At 54.4% G+C, this 20,636-nt stretch overlaps 1 protein-coding gene across 1 annotated transcript in view; it reads right to left on the bottom strand.

Moving 5' to 3' along the window:
* The window catches only part of CAPN15 (calpain 15), a 56,116-nt gene that overhangs the window by 6,616 nt on the left and 28,864 nt on the right, over positions 1-20,636 (bottom strand). The window contains exons 3-5 of the mRNA XM_050906262.1: positions 5,424-6,921; positions 1,235-1,443; positions 804-987 (exon numbers count right to left, since the gene is read on the bottom strand). Of these exons, the coding sequence (XP_050762219.1) occupies positions 804-987; positions 1,235-1,443; positions 5,424-6,899 (1,869 nt within the window). The 5' untranslated portion in view covers positions 6,900-6,921. The remainder of the gene's footprint in view (positions 1-803; positions 988-1,234; positions 1,444-5,423; positions 6,922-20,636) is intronic.

Raw genomic sequence — 20,636 nt, 5'->3', positions numbered from 1 at the left:
TTTTAAAACAGAGGATTGGGATTTGCAGAACAAAATCCAACCCAACAGTCCCGGGTCCCTGTCTCCTCCTGACAGTGACACTTTTGTTTTGTTTTTGGCAGATTTTGCCACCTGAGTTTCAATAAAGACGTTCTCAGTCTCCTTCATGGACGTGATCCCAGCAAGCGCCCCTGGGCCTGGCAGGCAGGGCAGGGCATAACACGCAGTGACGTCCTGAAGTGGCTGAGGGAGCTTCGTTAATCCGAGCAGATGCCACCCGAGTGTGCTCAGAGCAACCGGGCACTGGCTCGAAACAGGCTGATTAGTCGTGCGATCCCCTCCCTCCCCACGGTCCCTCTCTGGCAAAGCCAAGCTGCCAGACCTCCCCGCAGAGGAAAGAAACAGCTTTCCCTCAGCCTCTCGCAGTGCAAAACAGACAGGTTAAAGTATTTTCCTTTTGCTGTGAAGAATAAGGATGGTTTCCCCTGCAAGTGAAGTGGCTGTGGCGCAGGGAAGAGTGAGGGAAAAGCAACTGCAAATGAAACTTCTCCATCGCAGCCTGCAAAATGCCAAAAGGGGCCAAAATAGATTTATAGTACGGCCTCAAAGAGTTCAGCTATCTCGAGGGCACAGCAAAAAGCAGGGTCCTGAGCTGCAAATGCCCCACGCAGCGCAGACTAGGGGCCTCACACGAACCACAGCAGTACCTCTTCCCACTGCCACCATCAGTCCCCTCCCGGGAGAGCCGGGGATGAGCCTCCCCCTGCCCCTGGTGCACTGCCCACCCCGTCCCGGCACCCCTCTCCCCCCCCAGGGCCGCTGACCTGAGAGAAGAGGAGGTATCCGCACTCATCGCACGGCAGCATGTCATCCACCAACACCGTGGTCCACGTGCCGTCCTTGCACAGCCGCACTTGGTAGGCACCCTCGGGGCACAGCGTCCTCGTGATCATCACCCTCTCCACCAGCTCCGGCCGCTCGGCCAGCACGGCCAGGGCGCTCAGGAACCTGCCAGCGGGACGGGACGCGGGACGGTCTCAGCGGGGCACGGGCAGGCAGCAGGCAGCTGCCCAGCCGTGCAGCGCAGGGGACTGCGGTCCGCAGCCACTTGGTAAGGGGTGAGGCAGAGGATGGGGTACACGCCTGGGGGTATAAATGGGTTTGAGTAGGGTTGAGGGGTCTGATCTGGAGCTGGATGAAGGGGGGGAAAGGAGGAAGGGGCAGGAGGGTGTCAGCCCAGCTCACTCCCCCTTACCAGCAGTTTCCAAGCAGTCCCTGCAAGATATCCGAGGGCCTGGGTGTCCGAAACACCGACCACTTCACCGATCGGTCCTTGAAGATGCTACAGTTGATTTCGTGGGGTCGCAGCCACTGTTTCACCCTCTGCTGCACGCTGTCGCCTTCCGGGAATCCCACGGACTTAGGCCCAGGGTGGAAACTGTCATCTACAAAATTGACTTTGTTCTGCGAGAGCGAAAGGCAAGGAGAGCATCAGTGTGCGGCACACAGCTCCCCAGGGCCTCCTGGGACGGGGCTGGCCTGGAAAGCCTCCCACTGCACCCCCAGGAGTGAGAGCGGAGCCCCCAGCCCTCCTGCCTGGCCCGGGCAGGCCCTTCCGATGCCGTGCCGGGGAGCAGGTCTGGGACCGGGTGTCTGTTGGCAACGGCACAGATGCATTTTGTGCATCAGGTCCTGCGTTCAGCCCTGCCATGAGCCGGCTCACCTCGCCGGGCCCCAAGCTCCGGACTACGACTCAAATCTGCCTTTTTCTGATTCACAGCAACCTCCCCGGGCAGGGACCGTCTCACACTTTGTGCCGGTGCTAAAAGCTGGACCATGGGGGACCTTGGCTGCCTCTCTAAGTGGCAAAGCACGCGAGCAGCAAGCCTGCGAGGAGCCACGTGGCAAGCAAACGCTCCTCAACCCAAGCCCTGTGCTAAGGGCTGAGCTGCCCCTGCTCTGGAGGGGACACACTGGGCTTGCCAGTCCTGTGCCAGCCCCGAGGCGCAGCCGTGGAGAATGTCAGGGGCACCTTTCCCAATCGGATTCAGCCTGACCACAAACAGGCAAGCAATTCCAGAGTGAGGGTACCCCATGTCCGAGCCCACCTGCAATAGCTGCTTGCATTAAATAAAATAGGAGGGACTGAAGGGCAGATCGTCTCGTAGGTATTAGCCACAGAGGCAGGATGGAAGCACAGAACTTTACCGAGGGGAGAAGTGCTTTTTCAGAGAGTTTAACACAGGGTGAAATAAGAACTGGGATTTCTTTGTTATTGTTAATTAAACGAAATTAAATTCTTTCAGCAAAAGCCGGCTCTGATTTAAATTAGCTTTTATGCACACCGAACTAGTAGCTGTCCTTCCTCTTTTGTTGCAATCCTATGTGAACGCTTTCTACGTGGTGCCTCAATTAGCACTTCCAGCTTCTCTTTTGCAGAAGGGTGTTTTTCAGCTAATAGATGTCACTGTTCAAATACCAATGCGGGCCAAAAAGGACACAGTCCCAGGGCTTGCTGGCTTTCTCAAGGGGAGCATCTGCTCCGCACAGCTGACAAGCAGCCGCCTCTGCCGTATCAGCCAGCAACCTCATCTTGCCGCATCCCGGCCTCGCACACTCGTCTCTCGGGGTGCAGCCGGGGCTCCCCAGGAACCTGCCATGCAGGGCAGTGCGGACACAGAGCAAGGCAGCAGTCCTCGAGTCACAGCCAGCGGGCATCGCCAGCTTTCTGTCCCCTGTGGAGTCGCTGCGGTGCTTTTCCAAGCAGCAGAGGTGGAAGAAGCCTTCAGCCTCCCCGGTGTCACGGCCAGGGTCTCACCAGGGCCAGGACAGCACTCAGCAGGACTGCAGGAGCCTGAACACGAGCCCACAGACCTCACCAGCACTGACGATGGACACAATGCAAGAGCCGTAGCAGTGCAATTCCCCAGCAGCGTCAGGAAAGCCTACCTAACAAGCTAATTACCTTTATACCATGATGTCTCCTTGCACGTATTTCTAAATGCTTTAGAGAAGTTGTCACTACCAATATCCCTGGAGATGGAGGGAAAGAGAGGCACGAGAGCTGCAGGGGCAGCATCAGAGCAGTGGGGAGAGGAGCAGGTAACTCCTCTCGTGCCTGGGCAGCGATGAGCCTGCTCACAGATGGTGCCAGACGAGGAGCCCTGCTTATTTCTCCTGCAAGGTGATAAATCCGGGCATCGGACCTCCTTCACTCTTCCTGCTCTGCCAACAACCCCCTTCACGCTGTTCCAGACCAGAGCTGTGACCTTCTCCGCTGCCACCTCCCCGGGACCACATGGGCCAAGGAAGGCCGCTGCCTTGCCCCGCATGGCCTTGCTGCCAGTAGCAAACTGTCTGATGGGTGGAGAAGAAGGAAACCAGAGATGGGGCCTTCCCCAGCACACGGAAAGGCTCTGCAGGCAGAGGTGCCAGAGCATGGCACAGACAGCAAGAGTCCTGGGTTGTCTTTCTAGCTCTGCAGAACGTGCTGATGTGTGTTGTTAGGCAGAAAGGGGGAAGGATGGTTAATCAGAGGAGAGAAGAAGTGTGAGACAGAAGGATAAGCAAGAGAGGGGACAGCACAAGACAGGGAAGCAAACGCCTGTGCAGAGGCAGCTAGTGGAAGAGGTCAGCTCTGCTCTCCCCCAAGATGGAAGAGAAAGGGTAAAGCTAAAAGTGGGGACCACGCACCGAGAAGTGTTGGCAAAGGTACCCCTGGAATAGCGGAGGAGGGAGCGCCCACGGCAGGAGCTCGAGCAGAAATCCCTGCAGGGAGCAGCGCAGCAAGGCGGGCTGCTCCACGCGACTTGGGGCACGGGGACAACAGGCGGAGGAGAACTTGGCTAGCCTGACACTCTCCTCCAGGGGAAGGCTAAACAGCCTGTGAAACACCACGGACAGAAGGAAGCTTGGAGGCTGCCTTACATGCCAGCCCAAACAGGAGCATTGGTGAGAGGCTGCAGGCACACCGAGATCAGAGCGAGCATGAGTATGGGAGCAGCACTGTCCCACCACCGCTGCCAGTCCTTCCCTTGGACCTGCAGAGCCCCTGACTTACCATAAACAGTGTCAGAACATAGCAGTGATTTAGTTTTAGGGGGATTTTCAGGATCAGCCCATGCTGATCTAATAGCCTGTTACTGCTGGTTGAGCGAGCTGAACGGGCTCAGCCAAGGCTCCGACCGAGAGCTGTGCTGGATGGGGCAAGGCAGACTCCCCTTCTTGGCAGCTGCAAGCTGCTAATTCAACTTGGCCATCTCTCATAATTCATCCTTCAGGCCTGATGCCACTGGATGTAACAGATGTTCCCTGCCTACAAAAGAGGCTATTCACTTGCTTAAAAGAGGGAGATAAGCAGAATCAGGGTCTCTCTGCTATAAAGACACCCACATCTGTTAGGATGGACATGTAGCAATTAAAAAAACCCACAGTCCCAAAATAGGATCATTCTCAACAGCTTCCCTCCTGAGCCAAACATCTCTGTGGTCCCCAATCTGCGCAGCGGAGGCACAGGCATGGACACACTCCTTGGCCCAGGCAGAAAAAGCCTTGTCTGCACATCAAAATGGGACTGCAACTCCCTTTCCATCTGATCCAGAAGAGCTGGAGGCTTCCCCCAGAAGGAGGGCAGAGAAAGAGCAGCGCTCACAGGAGCATCTTATGCCACTCAGGGAAAAAAATGGGGCCATCACAGCGCTGTTTGAGACTGAAACCCAACACATCGAGCCAGATAATTCACAGTGGGAGGGGAGGGTGACAGCATGTGCTCCTGAGACCCTCACCTGGAGCCAGGGTACAGCTAAACCTCAGCTGTCCTTCCCAAAACAGGGGCGAGCCATTTGCAGCTGCAGCTCTGCATTCACAAACACCAAAACCAAGAACGCCAAGGCCCAGCTCACAGTTCTTGAACACATGCAGCTGCTGGCAGCGGCAGCAGTTCCTCTGCCTGTACCCCTGCCGGTGCTCTGAGCCTCTGCCTGCTGCATCCCCAGATTTCCTGCACCCACACGTGTCGCAGCTGCTGCCCACAGACAGCGGTGCCACCAGCAAACCTGGACACACTCTTTCCCAGCCTTCCCCACCCTTGGACAGGAAAGGAGCTGTATTGACCACCTAAGAATGTCCCCTTCAACCCAGATGTTCTCTCTCGCTGATATAAAATATCACTAGGTTTCAGAGTTAACACTCAGACTTCCTCACCCTTGGACTGGGAGTGAACTGGATGGGTCACCTTCACCCTAGAGATTATCTTGCACCAATTTAAAATATTACATTTCAGTGTTAACAACCAGCATCCAGCTGTTGCAGGTGAAGATCTCTGGGACCCAAGACACAGAAGGCAGCTTGCCTGTGCCAAGCGATGCCCTAGACCCACGGGGGAGGCGTGAAGAGGGTCCCCTCCAAGTGAAACCAGGAGCAAGACCAGTTCAGCAAGCACTCACCTCCCGGCAGAAGGTCACAATGTTTTCCCACAGGGCTTTGGCCTCTCCCTCGTCCGTCTGCCGCCTCTTCTCCACGTGCATGCTCTCCCGTCTCTTCAGGGGCTTGAGGCCCTTGCGCTGGGCCACGTACTGCTGCGGGGTATGGCAGGCCACGCAGTGCTTGGCCTTGAGCTCATTGAGCAAGGTGCAAGCGGGACAAGCCCACTGGCCCGGCCTCTCCTGGCCGGTGGGCAGCTGGGATGGGAAGAGGCGGGCAACCTTGCGGGCGGAGGGGGCCCTGCCACCGCAGGAGGAGCAGCCGCCCTTGTCGCAAGCCCCGCAGTCGGGGCAGCGAGGGGACGGCTCGCCCTGCGTCCCATGCTCCTGGAAGCCGTGCAGCTTGGAGGAGCCGCAGGCTTTGCATTTCTGGGCCAGGGTGGGGTTCTTGAGGGTGCACTTGGAACAGGACCAGGTGGTGAAGTCGGGGCTGGAGGGGCTGCACGGGGTGAATCTCACCGAGTCCCCCACCAGATTGATGGTGTCACTGCCTTTCTGGCTGCTGCAAGCCTCACATTTGCCGGCCCCGGCGGAGTTAAGCAGGGAGCAGGAGCTGCACTTCCAATGGGATGGACTGACCTCCATCTCCTCCTCCAGCACGCTCAGCCGCTTGTTGGACAGCAGCTCCTGGAAGCGGGCAGCCGGGGCAGCCCTGGCCTGACCCTGCGGAGAGCCCTTCTGCCCCGCTGCGCTCTGAGCCACGGGCTGGGAGGCTTCGGGCCCCGGCATCTGCAGCTGGGGGGGCACCTCCCGGCGGCTTCGGGGCACAGGGTTGTTCTGGAGCCCCGGGGAGAAGGGACTGAAGGCTGGTATCTTCTGGGCCTCTTGTTCCATAGCCACTGGGACCTGGGTGGCCGCGGCGTCACCATCAGAGATCTCTGCAGAGACTAAAGGCTGCGGGGTAGAGGGGGCCATGTGAAATCCGGCAGGGGTGATGACTTCAGGGACGACCAGCGCCTCTGGCGGGATCTTGGGCAGGGAGAGTTTGCGTGGGCCGCCACAGGCAGAGCAGGAGTTGGCCACCGGCGTGTTGTGCAGTGTGCAGCGCTGGCAAGCCCAGCCACTCTCCAGCTCCGCTTCATCAGGGCTCTTCCCCTCCGAGTCCTCGCTGCTGCTTTCTGCCTTGGCAGCCTCCTCCTTGGACGTGCCCTTGGGCTCCGCGAGCACGGTGGGCTTGGGCAAGATGCCGTTGATGACGGGCAAGGGGGAGCCGCTGGGCCCTGGCTCCGGGGTGAAGCCACATACCTCGCAGGTTTCCTTGCCCAGAAAGTTCCTGAAGGTGCAGCGGGCACAAGCCCATTTCTGTTCCTCCACGCTGAGCCGCAGGATGTGGTTGAGGTCAGGCTTCTGGCGGGGGGCTTCACATATGGAGCACTGCCGCTGGCCGACGGGGTTCAGAAAGGTGCAGCGGGTGCAGGACCACTCGCGGACGGCAGCCATGGAGCCGGGAGAGTGGGAGTGGCTGGAAGAAAACAGAAGACAGCGTGAGGCCAGGGCCACTCAGTAAGCAGGGATACCACGTGTTTCCTGAGCTGGCATGGTCAGGACCTTGCTTCCAGGAAGACAACAACCGGCAATCCAGTCATTGCTCTCCAGGCACTTGTTCCTCTGGCACAGACAACCGATTTTCCAAGTGCATGGCAATGCACTGGCTTCCACCCAAAACACTTCAGGAAGAGCACAAGAAACAGCCCCACAACCCCAGCGACCCCACTCTCATGGTGGGGACGTGCCCCGGCGAGCGAGCACACCGCCTCTGCGCCCAACCTTGATGATTTTGTACGTCTGCGGCTTGTGTGTAACTCTCTGGAGGCGGTGACACCCTGCTCTGCCTTCTTGCTGTTCCCAACGTCAATTCTTTCCTCCTTCGGTGTCACTCCAGCCCATCTCTGTTTCACTTTCTGTTCCTGTCTCTCTCCTCTCCTTTTGGCTCGCCGCCATGGGCACATCACTTAGCCACACCAGACACCACCAAGCAAAGAAAAGCAGGTTGTGGTGTACGGTGGTGCTTTTACCTGGCTATAGGCTTCGGGGCCAGAAGCCTGGCCCAGCCAGCCTGTGAGCAGTAGCTCCGTGCCGGAGCCAAAGTGGGTCGTGGTGCATCGGTGCCAGGACAGCCCACCAGCAGGTTCTGAGCTCAGCAGAGGCGGGCACCGTGTCCCAGCTCCAGCTCCTGCCCCGCTTACCTGGGAAGCGGAGAGGCCACAGAGCCCCGCCGTCAGCACCAGCCCTCGGTTTCAACCTCCAGCGTTGCCCGGGAATGCCTGAAACCCTGATGGGGGAACGGGTCCAACGCACGCCAGAGCCACCACTTTCCAGGGCAGAAAGTCGTAATAACGTTTTCTAGGCAGGTTCAATTTTCAGAAAGCAAAGCACAGCAGCAGCACCAGCTCCACAGGCCACGGCAACCTCTGGGCTTGCAGGGAGCAGCTCTCCCTCACCGCGGCCCTCCTGGTGCTTTCAGGAAGGCGATGCCCTGCTTGCACGCATGCTGACGAACAGCAGAAGGAATCCCAGCCCTGCATGGTGCCCTTTGTCCCCTGCGCAGGGTCATTTCCTGGAGCTTCGAGGAAAGGTGGGGCTGAAGAAGAGCTTTCTGCTTCCTCCTCCTTCACACAAGGACAAAATAGTTCTTCTTCAGGCAAATGTGCAGCACGAGCCCAGAGCCCTCCCTCTGTGCACTCCAGATAATGTGGCCAAGTCTAAAGCCTCAACCTTGAACCCAAGCTCCAGGCCAGCTGTGTCTCTCTCCAGCTGAGCTGGTCCCCTTCCAACCCCTTCTACCCTGCCCTGCTTGCCCGAGACCCTAGGCAGGGCCAACCCTGCAGGAGAAGCCTTCGAGTCCACCCCATGCCCTCAGCTCTTCCTGGGAACAGCAAATTCAGGCCATCCCAGACCAAGGAACAAGCAGCCTAAATCATGGGAGCTGCACCCCAGCGGGCTCACCGCTGGCTCCCTCTCTAGCATCCCTTCAACAACCAAGTTCAACCACAACACCGGCCGGAACAAAGAAGGGAAAGAAGACGTGTTATGCCATAGAGGGCAGGCGCAGAAAGCTATGAGACGCCGGTGCAGTCTGCGGAAGGAACCAGGTCCTGGCTGGTCTCCAGCCTCCCAAGCAGCAGCACCTGCACAACCAGCTTCCCAAGGTGGCTGAGCAGACTGCATTGCAGCAGTGGGGTCTTGAGGGGACAGAGGATGCAGCAAGAACCACCCTGGGGAGGAGGAGAGTGACCCTCCGTTTGGCTGGGTACATGAGAAACTCTCCTGGGAATACTCCAGCAGCAGCAGCAGCAGCAGCAATCCAACCACATTTCCAGACCATGCTCCACAGCCGTTGGAAGAGCAGCTCTCCCTCACAAAGACATCAGATACAACCTTCAACTCCCTTCTTAAATCGAACATTTCTCTAAATAAAGCCCAAACTCAAGAAATCCATTTTATTGCAAGAGAGAGCCTGAAAATTCATTCTAGTTCATATACCATGCTTTTATAGTTTGAACTTTACAAGATATTTATTTACTGGAGTTATTTAAGGAATCTTTCCCAGCTAAGAGAAATATAAACATTGATTTTTCTGCCTGAAGTCCTATGGCTGTGAGCCACTGTACAGTCCTCTCCCCGCGGCAGCACCGTGCCCACAGCCGTCTGAAAGGGAGACCAATCCTCAAACAGAGAAACGGAAGGAGCTGCGTGCCCGGCTCCAGCAGAGGCGAGGAAGCAAATGGGGCCATGAAGGGCACCGTGATCCTGTCACATCCATTCGTCTTACTGGATGAGGTTCATCAAACCACAGGCATCAGCAAAAGGCAAGCAAAGGCTGTCAGCAACCTGCGCCATCCATGTCCGTCCTCCTGCAGCATCCCATGCTGTTACCCACCATACAGCGTGCTGGAGAGCGCTGGCTCCAAAAAATCCACCCCTAAATGCAGATGCCGCACTGCTTACTGCAGATCAGGACTCTCCAGCCACCAGTCTTCCTGCTGCACATATCACTCTTGCACCCATGGTCCTACCCAGCAGGCAAAGGCTTCTAGCCATGCAACCACAGGACCATGGAAAGAAATCACCTTGTCCCTTCCCATACCGATAGAGAGAAGGGAAAAACCAGGTGTATTGGGTTTGCATGGCAAGGTTTTGGCAGCGGGGGGGCTACAGGGGCGGCTTCTGTGAGAAGCTGCTAGAAGCTTCCACTATGTCTGACAGAGCCAACGCCAGCCGGCTCTAAGTCAGACCCACCGCTGGCCAAGGCCGAGCCCATCAGCAACGGTGGTAGCGCCTCTGGGATAACAGATTTAAGAAAGGGAAAAAAAGTTACTTGCGCAGCAGCAATTGCAGCCGGAGAGAGGAGGGAGAGTATGTGCGAGAAACAACTCTGCCGACACCAAGGTCAGTGAAGAAGGAGGGGGAGGAGGTGCTCCAGGCGCCGGAGCAGAGATTCCCCTGCAGCCCGTGGTGAAGACCATGGTGAGGCAGGCTGTCCCCCTGCAGCCCATGGAGGTCTGTGGTGGAGCAGATATCCACCCGCAGCCCGTGGAGGACCCCACGCCGGAGCAGGGGGATGCCCGAAGGAGGCTGTGACCCCGTGGGAAGCCCACGCTGGAGCAGGCTCCGGGCAGGACCTGTGGCCCCGTGGAGAGAGGAGCCCAGGCTGGAGCAGGTTTGCTGGCAGGGCTTGTGACCCCGTGGGGGACCCACGCTGGAGCAGTCTGTTCCTGAAGGACTGCACCCTGTGGAAGGGACCCACGCTGGAGCAGTTTGTGAAGAACTGCAGGCCGTGCGAAGGACTCACATTGGAGAAGTTTGTGAAGGACTGTCTCCCGTGGGAGGGACCCCACGCTGGAGCAGGGGAAGAGTGTGAGGAGTCCTCCCCCTGAGGAGGAAGGAGCGGCAGAAACAACGTGTGATGAACTGACCGCAATCCCCGTTCCCCGTCCCCCTGCACCACTGGGGGGAGAAGGTAGAGAACTCTGGAATAAAGTTAAGCCCGGGAAGAAGGGAGGGGTGGGGGAAAGGTGTTTTTAAGATTTGGTTTTATTTGTCCTTATCCTACTCTGATTTGATTGGTAATAAATTAAACTGATTTTCCCAAGTCGAGGCTCTTTTGCCCATGACGGTAATTGGCAAGTGATCTCTCCCTGTCCTTAGCTCGACCCACAAGCCTTTTGTTACATTTTCTCTCCCCTGTCCAGCTGAGGAGGGGAGTGATAGAGCGGCTTTGGTGGGCACCTGGCATCCAGCCAGGGTCAACCCACCACACCAGGGTAACCTAAAAGACAGAAGTACCACACGAGGGGACAGTGGGATGAGCCGCATTGCCAGACGTGCTTGATGCGGCATCAGTGACAAGCTGCGGGCTCGGGGAAGGCAGCACCATTTCACTTGGCCAGGCAGGAGATCCAAGCTCCAGGCAGCAAGAAGGGAGGCGGAAACCAGGACACTGCAGGGATCTCCTCTGAGCTCCGATACTGGCCCTGGGGAGCTGTGACGCTCCCTGGCTGCACTGTCCCCCTCCTGGTCCCCTCCTCTCCCCCATGCCACAGGAGTCAGCTCCCAACAGTGTCCATTCCAGGGACACCATCCTGCCCACTGCTGGGATTTCCACCGCCTTGACTTTCTCCACTGACAGCTCGCAGGAAACCCAGAAGGCCTCCCAGAAAGGCCGTCAGCTCTTCCCTCAAAGGTCTGTCACTCCCCTTGCAGTGGCAGGGCCACCAGTGTGGCAAGCTCTGGCAGAAGACTTCCCTGCCTGCTTCTCCCCAGGACGGCTGTCGCACCATGTCGTGGTACTCGGCAGCCACACAGCTTTTCCTGCAAGCTAGTGGGAGATGCACAGAAATGGGAAAGGACATGGGACATGCATCTTCAGCTGTCCCCCACAAGGCACCGGTTCCCCAGCCTTGATGACTGGCAGCGCACCAGACTGCAGCCTGCTCCCATGAGACTCCTGCCTAGGACTGACGGACAATTCAAGTCCCTGCCTGGAGCACCAGATTTAATTTAAGGGTCCAAAGATCACAGAGGGCACACGGCTGGAAGGGCAGCACAGAACACTGGCCCTTGGTCCATCCTTCAGCAGTACAACCCCTACCAGCACATGGTGGGTTGTAGCAGCAGCCTCTGTCCCACACCAACACCTACCTCTCAAAAATGAACTGGCTGAAGGAGAAACCCAACCGCAGCCTGTCCAAGCTCTGTACTTCGCCCTGCAAAGCCCGGCTGGCTCCTTTCCTGGCAGGCAACAAGCCTGCGTGAGGAAATACAGTTGTCTCCACCATCTATTCACCAGGCCCATCTGCTGTATGATAACACACATGCTCTCCAGCCCCAGAAAACGCAACTGAGATAAACATCGCCTGCCACCTTCCCAAGGCGCCTGTGCAGGAGAGGAGCTCCTCTCAAAAACAGCCGCTTCACAGCAACCTGGCAAAGTCACCCACCCACAGAAGGGCTTTTCCTGGGAAGGGGACATTTTACAGGGAGCACGATGACACAAGCTCGCAGCAGCCCATCGGGCTGGCAGCAGGGATCTGGCAGAGGCTCTTTTTGGGTGCACACAGCAAGGAAAAGAGCAACAGCTGTACAACCCCACACCTCCAGCAGCACGGAGGGGGCTGGCCACACACGGCCATGCTTCCCACCGCAGCCGCTCCACCCAACCATGACAGGGTGCACATCAGCTGGCAGGAGACACCACCACGTTGGCAGGACTGCGCCTACCTTGGCAATCACAACAGCGTAATTGTAATACTTAAACAGTGTAATTATAGTACTTAAAAAAGAATATAGAAGGTACTCAACCAAGTAGGCAGCTTTCAGCGTACTGATCAGGTCCCAGGGAACCTCACTGCTCGCTCTCCCTTGCGGAGTTAGGAGTGCCAAAGACAGCCCACTGCCGAGGTGACAGCCTCTAGAGAGGGATGCTGGCTGGTACGCCCAGGCAGCCTTCGCAGGCAGGAGCCGGCAGCAGAGCTGCCCGAAAGGTGTGTGGCTGTTTCCCTCTGGACGCCATTTCTGAGTGCACAGAGGTGGCAGGGGAAGGCTGTCACTAGGAGGGAAGGGAGAGGCACTGCAGGGACATCCGTGGCCCTTTGCTTCTCTCTGATGTGCAGGAACTTTCCTCTAACCAAAGCGGGGCAGAACTGTTAGGACAAGACAGGGAAGGGATTAAGAAGGCACCAGCTGGTCACCTTCCAAACCCACCTCAGAACAGCGATATCCCCCTCCTAGGGCTCTGCTGAGCGATGAAGTTAGGAGTCTCTGCTGAGCTTGCGTCCTGTTGCGACAGAGGCCTGGCTCCTACACAGCCATCGAACAAGCCAGGGGTCTCCACCACCTTTGGGTGTCATCTGGGACCAAAGGCTTTTCTGGAGCCTCACCAGAGCAGGGCAAGACAGGAAGGAACAGGGCAGGGTGCGAGACTGGGAAGTGCCCAAAAACCTGCAGTTTGCGTCTTTCCTGCCTGCAGGGAGCTGGTGGTGTGCCAAGCCTGCGTGACGGGCAGCTGAGCTCCAGGGCAAGAGATGGCAACCAGCCCTGGACAGAAGCACCTTGGACTGCCAGAGCAAATGGCTCGAGGTGACCTGGGCACTGGAGCGAGAGATCCCAGGGCTCCGCTGCAGAGCCCACACTGGCAACAGGATTATATGAGCTTGTGTCAATCGCACACAGCAACAGAATCAGGCTGTTTCTCTAAATAAAACTCCTCCAGAACAGCTAAAGCCTTAAAACTTACTGCTTCAGTTCTCTCCCGCAGTAAATAAACAAAAATCAATTGTTCTAGTCAGCAACGTACAAACCCCGAGTTCTCTGAAACAGAACGCATTGTAGCAAAATCCTCTTGTTCAACAAGCACAAGAAAAAGCACTAGAACTTTGTGGAAGAAAAAGAAAAGTCATAAAACCCCCAAACAAAATCCTGCCTCAATTGTCTGTGAGCCGCGTATCACTTCCCCTCCTCCCCATCCAGTTGTTTTCTATCGAACTCCTTCTTTCAATGGCACTGCATGCTCTGACCTAAGAGAGGACTGCTGAGCCATCTCCCGCATGGACCTACCACATCTCCCGAGCCAGCCAGGGCAGAAGACATCCGTGCCTGTGCAAGAAGGGGCGCAGGAGGTCAGGAACTACACGGCATCACTCTGGCAGTTGAACTGTTAGAAGGGCACGTGGGTTGGAATCATGGCCCGCATGTCATGAAGCCCAGGCGAGGAGATGCTGTTGGCTGAGCTGACTCACTCTTGCAGAGCCAGGCAAGGGCTGGTAGGCTGGACCAGGGGAAGGTTGCAGCAGATATACTGGCAGAGTAACACAGAAACACTATGAACCGGGACTTTCCGCTTTTTAACAAATTTCTATAGGAGCATCAGTAGAGAAAATGAGTCTCTGATTCACGCTTCTAAACCCCCGAGGCTATAGAAGTAAGTGTCACCAGCTCTGTGCTAGCATCATACAAACAAGGCAGGTTGCATAAGTAGTTCCAAACCCTGCCTCTCCCACTCCTCCAAAGTGAGACAAGAAAATAAAACAGGCTTCAATACCAGTGACCTTCACCCAACCTCAGAGAAGCACAGGCAAAAATAAAGCACCAGAAGGGACCTGTCCCTTTGCCCTCTTCTCTCACTTTGCACCTGCACAGATCTGCTGAACAAGGGCAGAGACAGCAAAGAAAACCTCCCCTACACTCACCCGTGCTCTCTTGGAGGATCACATCAAAGAAACCAAGTCAGGCAGTGCCAGGCAGGCCCACTGCAGTGGCACAAATGTGCCCACAAAACAGGGGCCCTTGCTGGACCTCTCCACCTGCGAGCAAAAGCAGCACCCCACTTCCACAAGAGCAAGCATGGAGGATCCCAGGATAACTCAGGTCAGAAGGGACCTCGGGAGGTTTCCAATCCAAACTCCTGCTCCAAGCTGCATCTCTTAACAGATCACAGCAGGTTGTTCAGGTTTATACAGTCTGGTCTTGAAAACCTCCAAGCGTGGAGACTACACAACCTCTCTGGGCAGCAAACTCTACTGACTGACTGTCCTTGGGGCAAAAAAGCTTCTCCTTATATCCAGTCTGATCCTCTCCTGTTTCATCCTACGCTTGTTTCCTGTCCTCCCACCACGCGCTGCTGTGCAGAGCCTGGCTCTGTCTTCTGGATGATGTCCCTGTAGGTATTTGGTAGACCTCCTCCAAAGCCTTCTCTTCTCCAGCCTCAATGAGTTCAGCTCCCTCAACCTCTCCTTGCAGGACACACGCTCCAGCACCCTGACCATCTTAGTGCCCCCCACTGAACTACTAGTTCAGTGGAGACTACTACTAGTAGTAGTCTCACAACTACACCTTTCTGGGCTGCACTCCTGCTCCCCTTGCACAGCACCGGGGAAGTGTTTGGTACTGTATGGGTCTGAGCAACCCTGCAGAACGGGGCTGGTGGCTTGCATCCTCCCCAGGGGAGCTGAGAAAGTGCTAAGGGAGCCATGGTTAAAAAGCTGCTACAAAACACAGCTTCACCCTAGCAGGAACCTGCCAACTTCAAAAGCCCCAGCAGTTCAGCCTTCTGGTGACTACAAAGGGACAAACTGATTTTTTCAGAAATTCTTGCTAGAATAGCTTGGCTTTATCACCATGTCTGACACCTCATGTTGTTCCAGGCACCACCACTGCAAGCGGCTGTCCAGCCCAGGACAGGGGTCGGCCTCCCAGCAGACCTGGTCTGTAGCATCCAGGACCTGCAGCCCCCTGTATGAAGCAGCACTGGGATCATAATCATCGCACCGCGGTCAGAGGAGGAAAGAAAAAACAACTCCAAAAAGGACACCACCTTCTTCATGCAACCTCCGTCTCATACCAGGTGGCTCCTTCAGCCGGGACTGGAGCTGGGGCCTCGGTCTGAGCTCCTGGCCGCAGTGTTCTCTTTGTTCATTCAGTCTGGTGGAAGGGAACCGCAATGGCTACAACTACACAAACTCCTCCTTTTGTTGAAGCAGTTGATGAAATAAAGACTTCTTGATCCTGAAATATTAATTTTTGAGTGCTCCAGAGCTTTATCATATATTTATATCTGCTCTCACTCTTCAGAGTCAATCCAGGACAAACTGTCAACTAGTTCCCAGAAACACAGCTTAGATAGGGAAAGGGAAAGGAAAAACAGCTGAGGGACCAGCCCATTCCACTGCCATGCCAAATTCTCCTCTGGCCAGGACACCCCTTCTTTCTGGAGGTTACCTCCTGCCAGCCCCAGCGCAGTATCAGTGCTCCTGACCATTCACTGGGGCAGGACAATTACATTTATGCAGAAAATAGCATTTTCCACAGGTAATAAATTGCAATGAACTGAAGCAGCACAACTGGATTTGTTCTGTTTAATAAAGCAATGGTGGCAGAGGAGAATTGCTCATCAAAGCAGAAGGGAGGGAAAAAAATAAATCTAATTCTGCAGCAGAAGACCCTGCAAGGCTGAGCACTTGAGGGTGAATGGGGCCATTAAAGACCCAGTAACACCACGTACCCACCCCAGAAGGTGCCAAGAGGCTCAAACAGACACTAAGAGTTTTCCAAGCTGATGACGCACTCCAGTTCCTGGGAATTTCTTGGTCCCATTGCACCAAACCTCAGGAGGGTTCTTGCACAGTTTCTATTTAGCTTCTACTTTCCCACACTGGACACAGCTCACAAAGTGCTCCGCCAGCTCAGATGTGCTCCACTGGCCAGGGAGAGAAGAGGTTGCGAGTTTTAATGAGAAGTTCCCAGGGGAAAACTGAACTCTGCTAATGAGAAGTCTGAGAGAAAAAACACTGGCCCCAGATGTACGGAGTTCATTCAGCAGTGTATTTTTCTGGCAGCCAACAAAACCACAGAAAACGCTCTCAAACTGCAGCTTTCCCTGCAATTTACTTTGTCGTTGCCTCCCTGAAAACAGCACTTGCCTGTCTTAAGAAAGACAGATGTTAAGGGTGAGAGGGGACGTTTTGCTGTAGGACAGGGAAGAAAGGACTTCCAAGGCAATGCTCCGTAAGTACAACTGCTTGCAAAGGATGCAGGTGGGACAGAGAACATGCTCTTCTACCCTTCACGGGCCATGAAGAGGCTCCAAGGAACTTGTCATGAGTGGGGTGGGAAACAGGAGGAGGGCAGAGGCACAGCTGGGACAGGAGCACCCTGAAAGCTCCTGTAACATGCACCAAAGTCTGGCTTTGATGAGGGAAGGAAGTTGAGGAGACCATCATCACTCGGAGAGTCCTCTTCACAGCTGAAATCCCTGGCTGGGTTTGGCCCAAGAAAAGGAGGGAAGGAGCAGGGTCTTTGAAGGGATCTGCCCATCTGAACACGTGGTCACTGGAGTTGCAGACCCAATGCCGCTGCAAGAATGCAAAGTGACACACACGTCTGGAAGGAGCAGGCCTCACACTAGCTTTCCTCCAAGGCTAAGGATATACAGGCAGCGTTATCCTAAACTGATGGACCGGAGACAAGAGACTTTTATCGTTCTTCATGCAAAATCGTCAAAGCAGAATCCGAATCTGGAAGGCTTGCCTTGTGAGAAAAACAGGACGTGCATCATTAGCCTTTAATATACTGTAATTGCTTCGGTGTTGTAAGATACTAGTTTTCAGAAGAAAACCAGTTTGGCTGGCAGAGCGCTGTGCAGTATAGGCATGCTGAGACAAGACCGTTCTCAAAGGCTCCTTTGCTAATGAACAGGTTACCCAAATCTCTGCCAGGGCAACAAGAAGAATCCCTGGGGATATGAAAGGAAGAGGCAGACTGAGTATTTCAAGGATGCCAGCAAAGTCCAAGTTCCAGCTTTGCTCAAATGTCATGAGGTTTTGCAAGCTCTGGATTCACAAGCTTTCGATGAGTCTCACCCTAAAGAAGCACCTCCTGCACCTATCTAAGGTTATTGGGATGCAGGGCCCAGAGGAGATGGCCAACGGCAATGTGACCTCTTCAAAACTCAGGATGGAGGCATGGGGAATGTGCTACACTGGCACTCAGTCGCACGGGATCATCACGGACAGGCTTTGCTGCAGCAAGGCTGGCAGGAGAACAGCCCGGGAAGGTCTCTCTGGAGCCCCAGCCCTGGGGACAGCCACCAGCACAGCCTCAGCTCCTCTCAGGCTACACTATTTCTCATTAAGATCAATTCCAGCCTGATGTTATAATTAATAACCTCATCTTGCCTCCCTGCATGCAAGCATGGGAAATTTCTGCAGTTGCAATCACAGTTCACTTCAGAGAAACCAATTTAGCACAGCGCTACTGCTGCCATCATTCCTGTACTCAACTACTTTATTTACCTTTTCTGTACCTAATTTCCCTGGTCTTTTGGGTATCTGGGGAAATTAAGAGCAAACAATATCAAGCTCCAATTGCACCCAAGTATTATACTAGGTGAGGAAAATTTGTGTCATTAACTCAGGCCAGCACCATACCATGTATATGCTTAAAGAGGCTCAATAATGTCTTAATACATTGATTTGGCTCACGGTGGTGATGAATCAAATGGCCTCAATCCATATCTTGCCTTACTTTGACTACACCACACTGACTTTGACTAAAATCCACATACAGTGGATATTTGAATCCACTTAAGAGCAAATACACAAAGGAGGTACACCAGTTTTAGAGGTTTTTGTCACAGTTGCATGAAATTGGTGTAATTTGGGTGTAGAAAGCACAAAGGATCTCTGCAGATACCCTGGTTCCGCTAAAACATTTGGGAGCACCTCAGCATGCCTGCAGCTCCCACAAAAGCTGCTCTATCAGGGGAAAAAGGCCCACAGTCCTTCAGCAAATGTAACACAAGAATTCAAGAATTTAATTTTTTTTTGTTAAAAAACCAACAGCTCAGAAAGGCCTGAACCCTAGAAGCCTGACGGACCCAAGTTAAATTGGATACTTGTAGCTTCAGCTTCTTGCACACTTGGAGCAAGAAAGCACTTAGAGAACAGTAGTTTTGTTCTTTAGGAAGCCTGGTAAAAATTGGTTCAGCTACCTTGTATGTTTTTTATAATTACACTCCATCTTTGGTCTCAGCAATATCCCAGAAAGTTTCCCATGTAAAATAAAGTTGTCCAGCAAAACTCACGAGCACCTAAAATGGAGGAAGATTCAGACTCCATTGAAATCAAGCCCATGGACCAGGATGATACATCTTACAGATCTGCTACTGAATAAAACGATTACCTGTTTACAAGGTGGCTTGTATAGAAAGGCTCAAAAAACCCCAGACTTTCACACCCAGCCATCAAACCAAGGCCTCCACGCTGAAAAACTGAAAGACAACGTGATCCACAACCCAAACAGGGTAAGGGTCTTGCCAACATTATGTGGAAACACAAGGATTATGAGAGCTGCCGTAACTCAGCTTTTGGCCCTTCAGACTCATCTTTTAAGCAATGCCAGGGGAAAGTTTTTCTGGAAGCAGCAAAAGGGAAGTTGAGAATTATATTTTCTTGAGAGGTTTTAATGAGAACAACCTGCTGCCGACCCAAGTCCCACAGCGATCTCCAGCCAGCATCCAGCGGGTGGCAAAGCCCACGAACACCAAACCAACCTCCTGGACCTTTGACTCTCCATGCCGAGATGAGAGGACAAAAACTCAACATCAGCCGCCGAGGAAGAGGGCTGATCCCACACCCCGGCAGTCAGGCACAAGACTCAAACGCCGGCGCCAGGGGTGCTCCTCGCTGTGCGAGGCACTCGCTGAGTACACACGCCGGTGGGTGCCTGGGAGCCCCACTTGCTCGCTGATGTTGAGAAGAGGTTTAGTACAAATGTGCATTGCGGTTTCACTTCAACAGCCCCAGCAGGAGGGAGTTTGCAATTATTCACACGTGGAGAAGTCTGAACGCTTCTGCGGAAAAGAACGAAAAATTTCAAACTCTGAAAAGATCCCCTTGGTTAGGAAGGAAGGCTTTGAAGGAAGGGCAGGGGCTCCAAAAACTTATTTAATCATTCCCTGACTGGCCCATAAATCCTCCCCTGCCTTGAGGCAGCTCGGAAAACCTCTCAAGAGCCTATGAAGGGTCAATCCTGGTAGACACCTTCCCTGGTCGGTAATACAGATGAACTGAAAAAAGGTGAATCAGGGTCAGGGGAGAGCGGTTCAGCTGCCAGGCAGCAAGGCAGGCTACGGTCAAAGGCCAAACAGGTTCAGATGCGGCAGAAGAGGAGTGATGCCTGCTGACTGGGCTGCAGTGTTCAGCCTTGACTCTCAGCCCAAAAAACTCTGGCCTTTTGAACATGGCAGGAGAAGAGATTATTACAGAGCAAACACGGCCCTGGCACCATCAGCACATCAGGGACTGACGGAATACCATCAATCCGATCACACACCCAGCAGGGACCAGTGAGACACCAAATCCCCCGGGATGAGTTGTAGCACAACCCCTCCATGGAGCAATGTCCTTGAAACCTGAAGGTGTGCCAGGAAGAGGGTGGGAGATACCAGGAGCACCTAATGGTCTCCTGTGCCTGCAGGAACCCGAGGACAAACACACCCAGAGCGATATGAAGCCAAATCACACCCTAGAGGCAGCCTCTCCTCTTGCAGTCACCAGGGCTCCCTGCTGATCTGGACAAACTGGTGAGCAGTTTAACGCTGAACATGTAAGCGGACACATCATACAGGTGCCACTCCCATCAGGAGCACAGACCTCCAAGCCTCCACTGAAGTTAGGCTAGCACAAGATGTATAGAAATCAGAGGATATCAAGAACAACAGGGAGAGGATTTACGACCAACACGCCAGATCTAGGAGGACTAGCAAGATGCTGGGGAGGAACAGCTGGGAAGATGATGTCCTTCACTACTACTATTACACCAATTCATTTCAAATCATGGCAGCTTTTAATTTAAAAAGCCAACAGAAATTGAAGGGCACAAAGTTGGTAACAGCAATGAACCAGGAGAAGATCCCAGGGAAGAGCAGCACAAGGTTAATGCCTCTCTCAGAGCACTAACAGTGGCCAATAAACAGCATCCAGGGAGACCACAGAACATCCCCTTCATCATCTCTTTTGCCCAGAGAGGAAGAAGGGCAAGACTTGGCTGTCTTCAATGCATTGCTGAGACCTAAACGAGGCTGACATACCCAGGAGAGATGTCCTGTTTTGCTCCATCAAGGATGTGTGCCACTCCCTCAGATCCAATGGTCGAGGGGTCTTCCTCTGAGCTCCTTCCTCT

The sequence above is a fragment of the Gymnogyps californianus genome, chromosome 15 (assembly GCF_018139145.2).
Source record: "Gymnogyps californianus isolate 813 chromosome 15, ASM1813914v2, whole genome shotgun sequence".
In the NCBI taxonomy this organism is placed as follows: Eukaryota; Metazoa; Chordata; class Aves; order Accipitriformes; family Cathartidae; genus Gymnogyps; species Gymnogyps californianus.
This window is presented reverse-complemented; position numbering and strand designations above follow the sequence as displayed.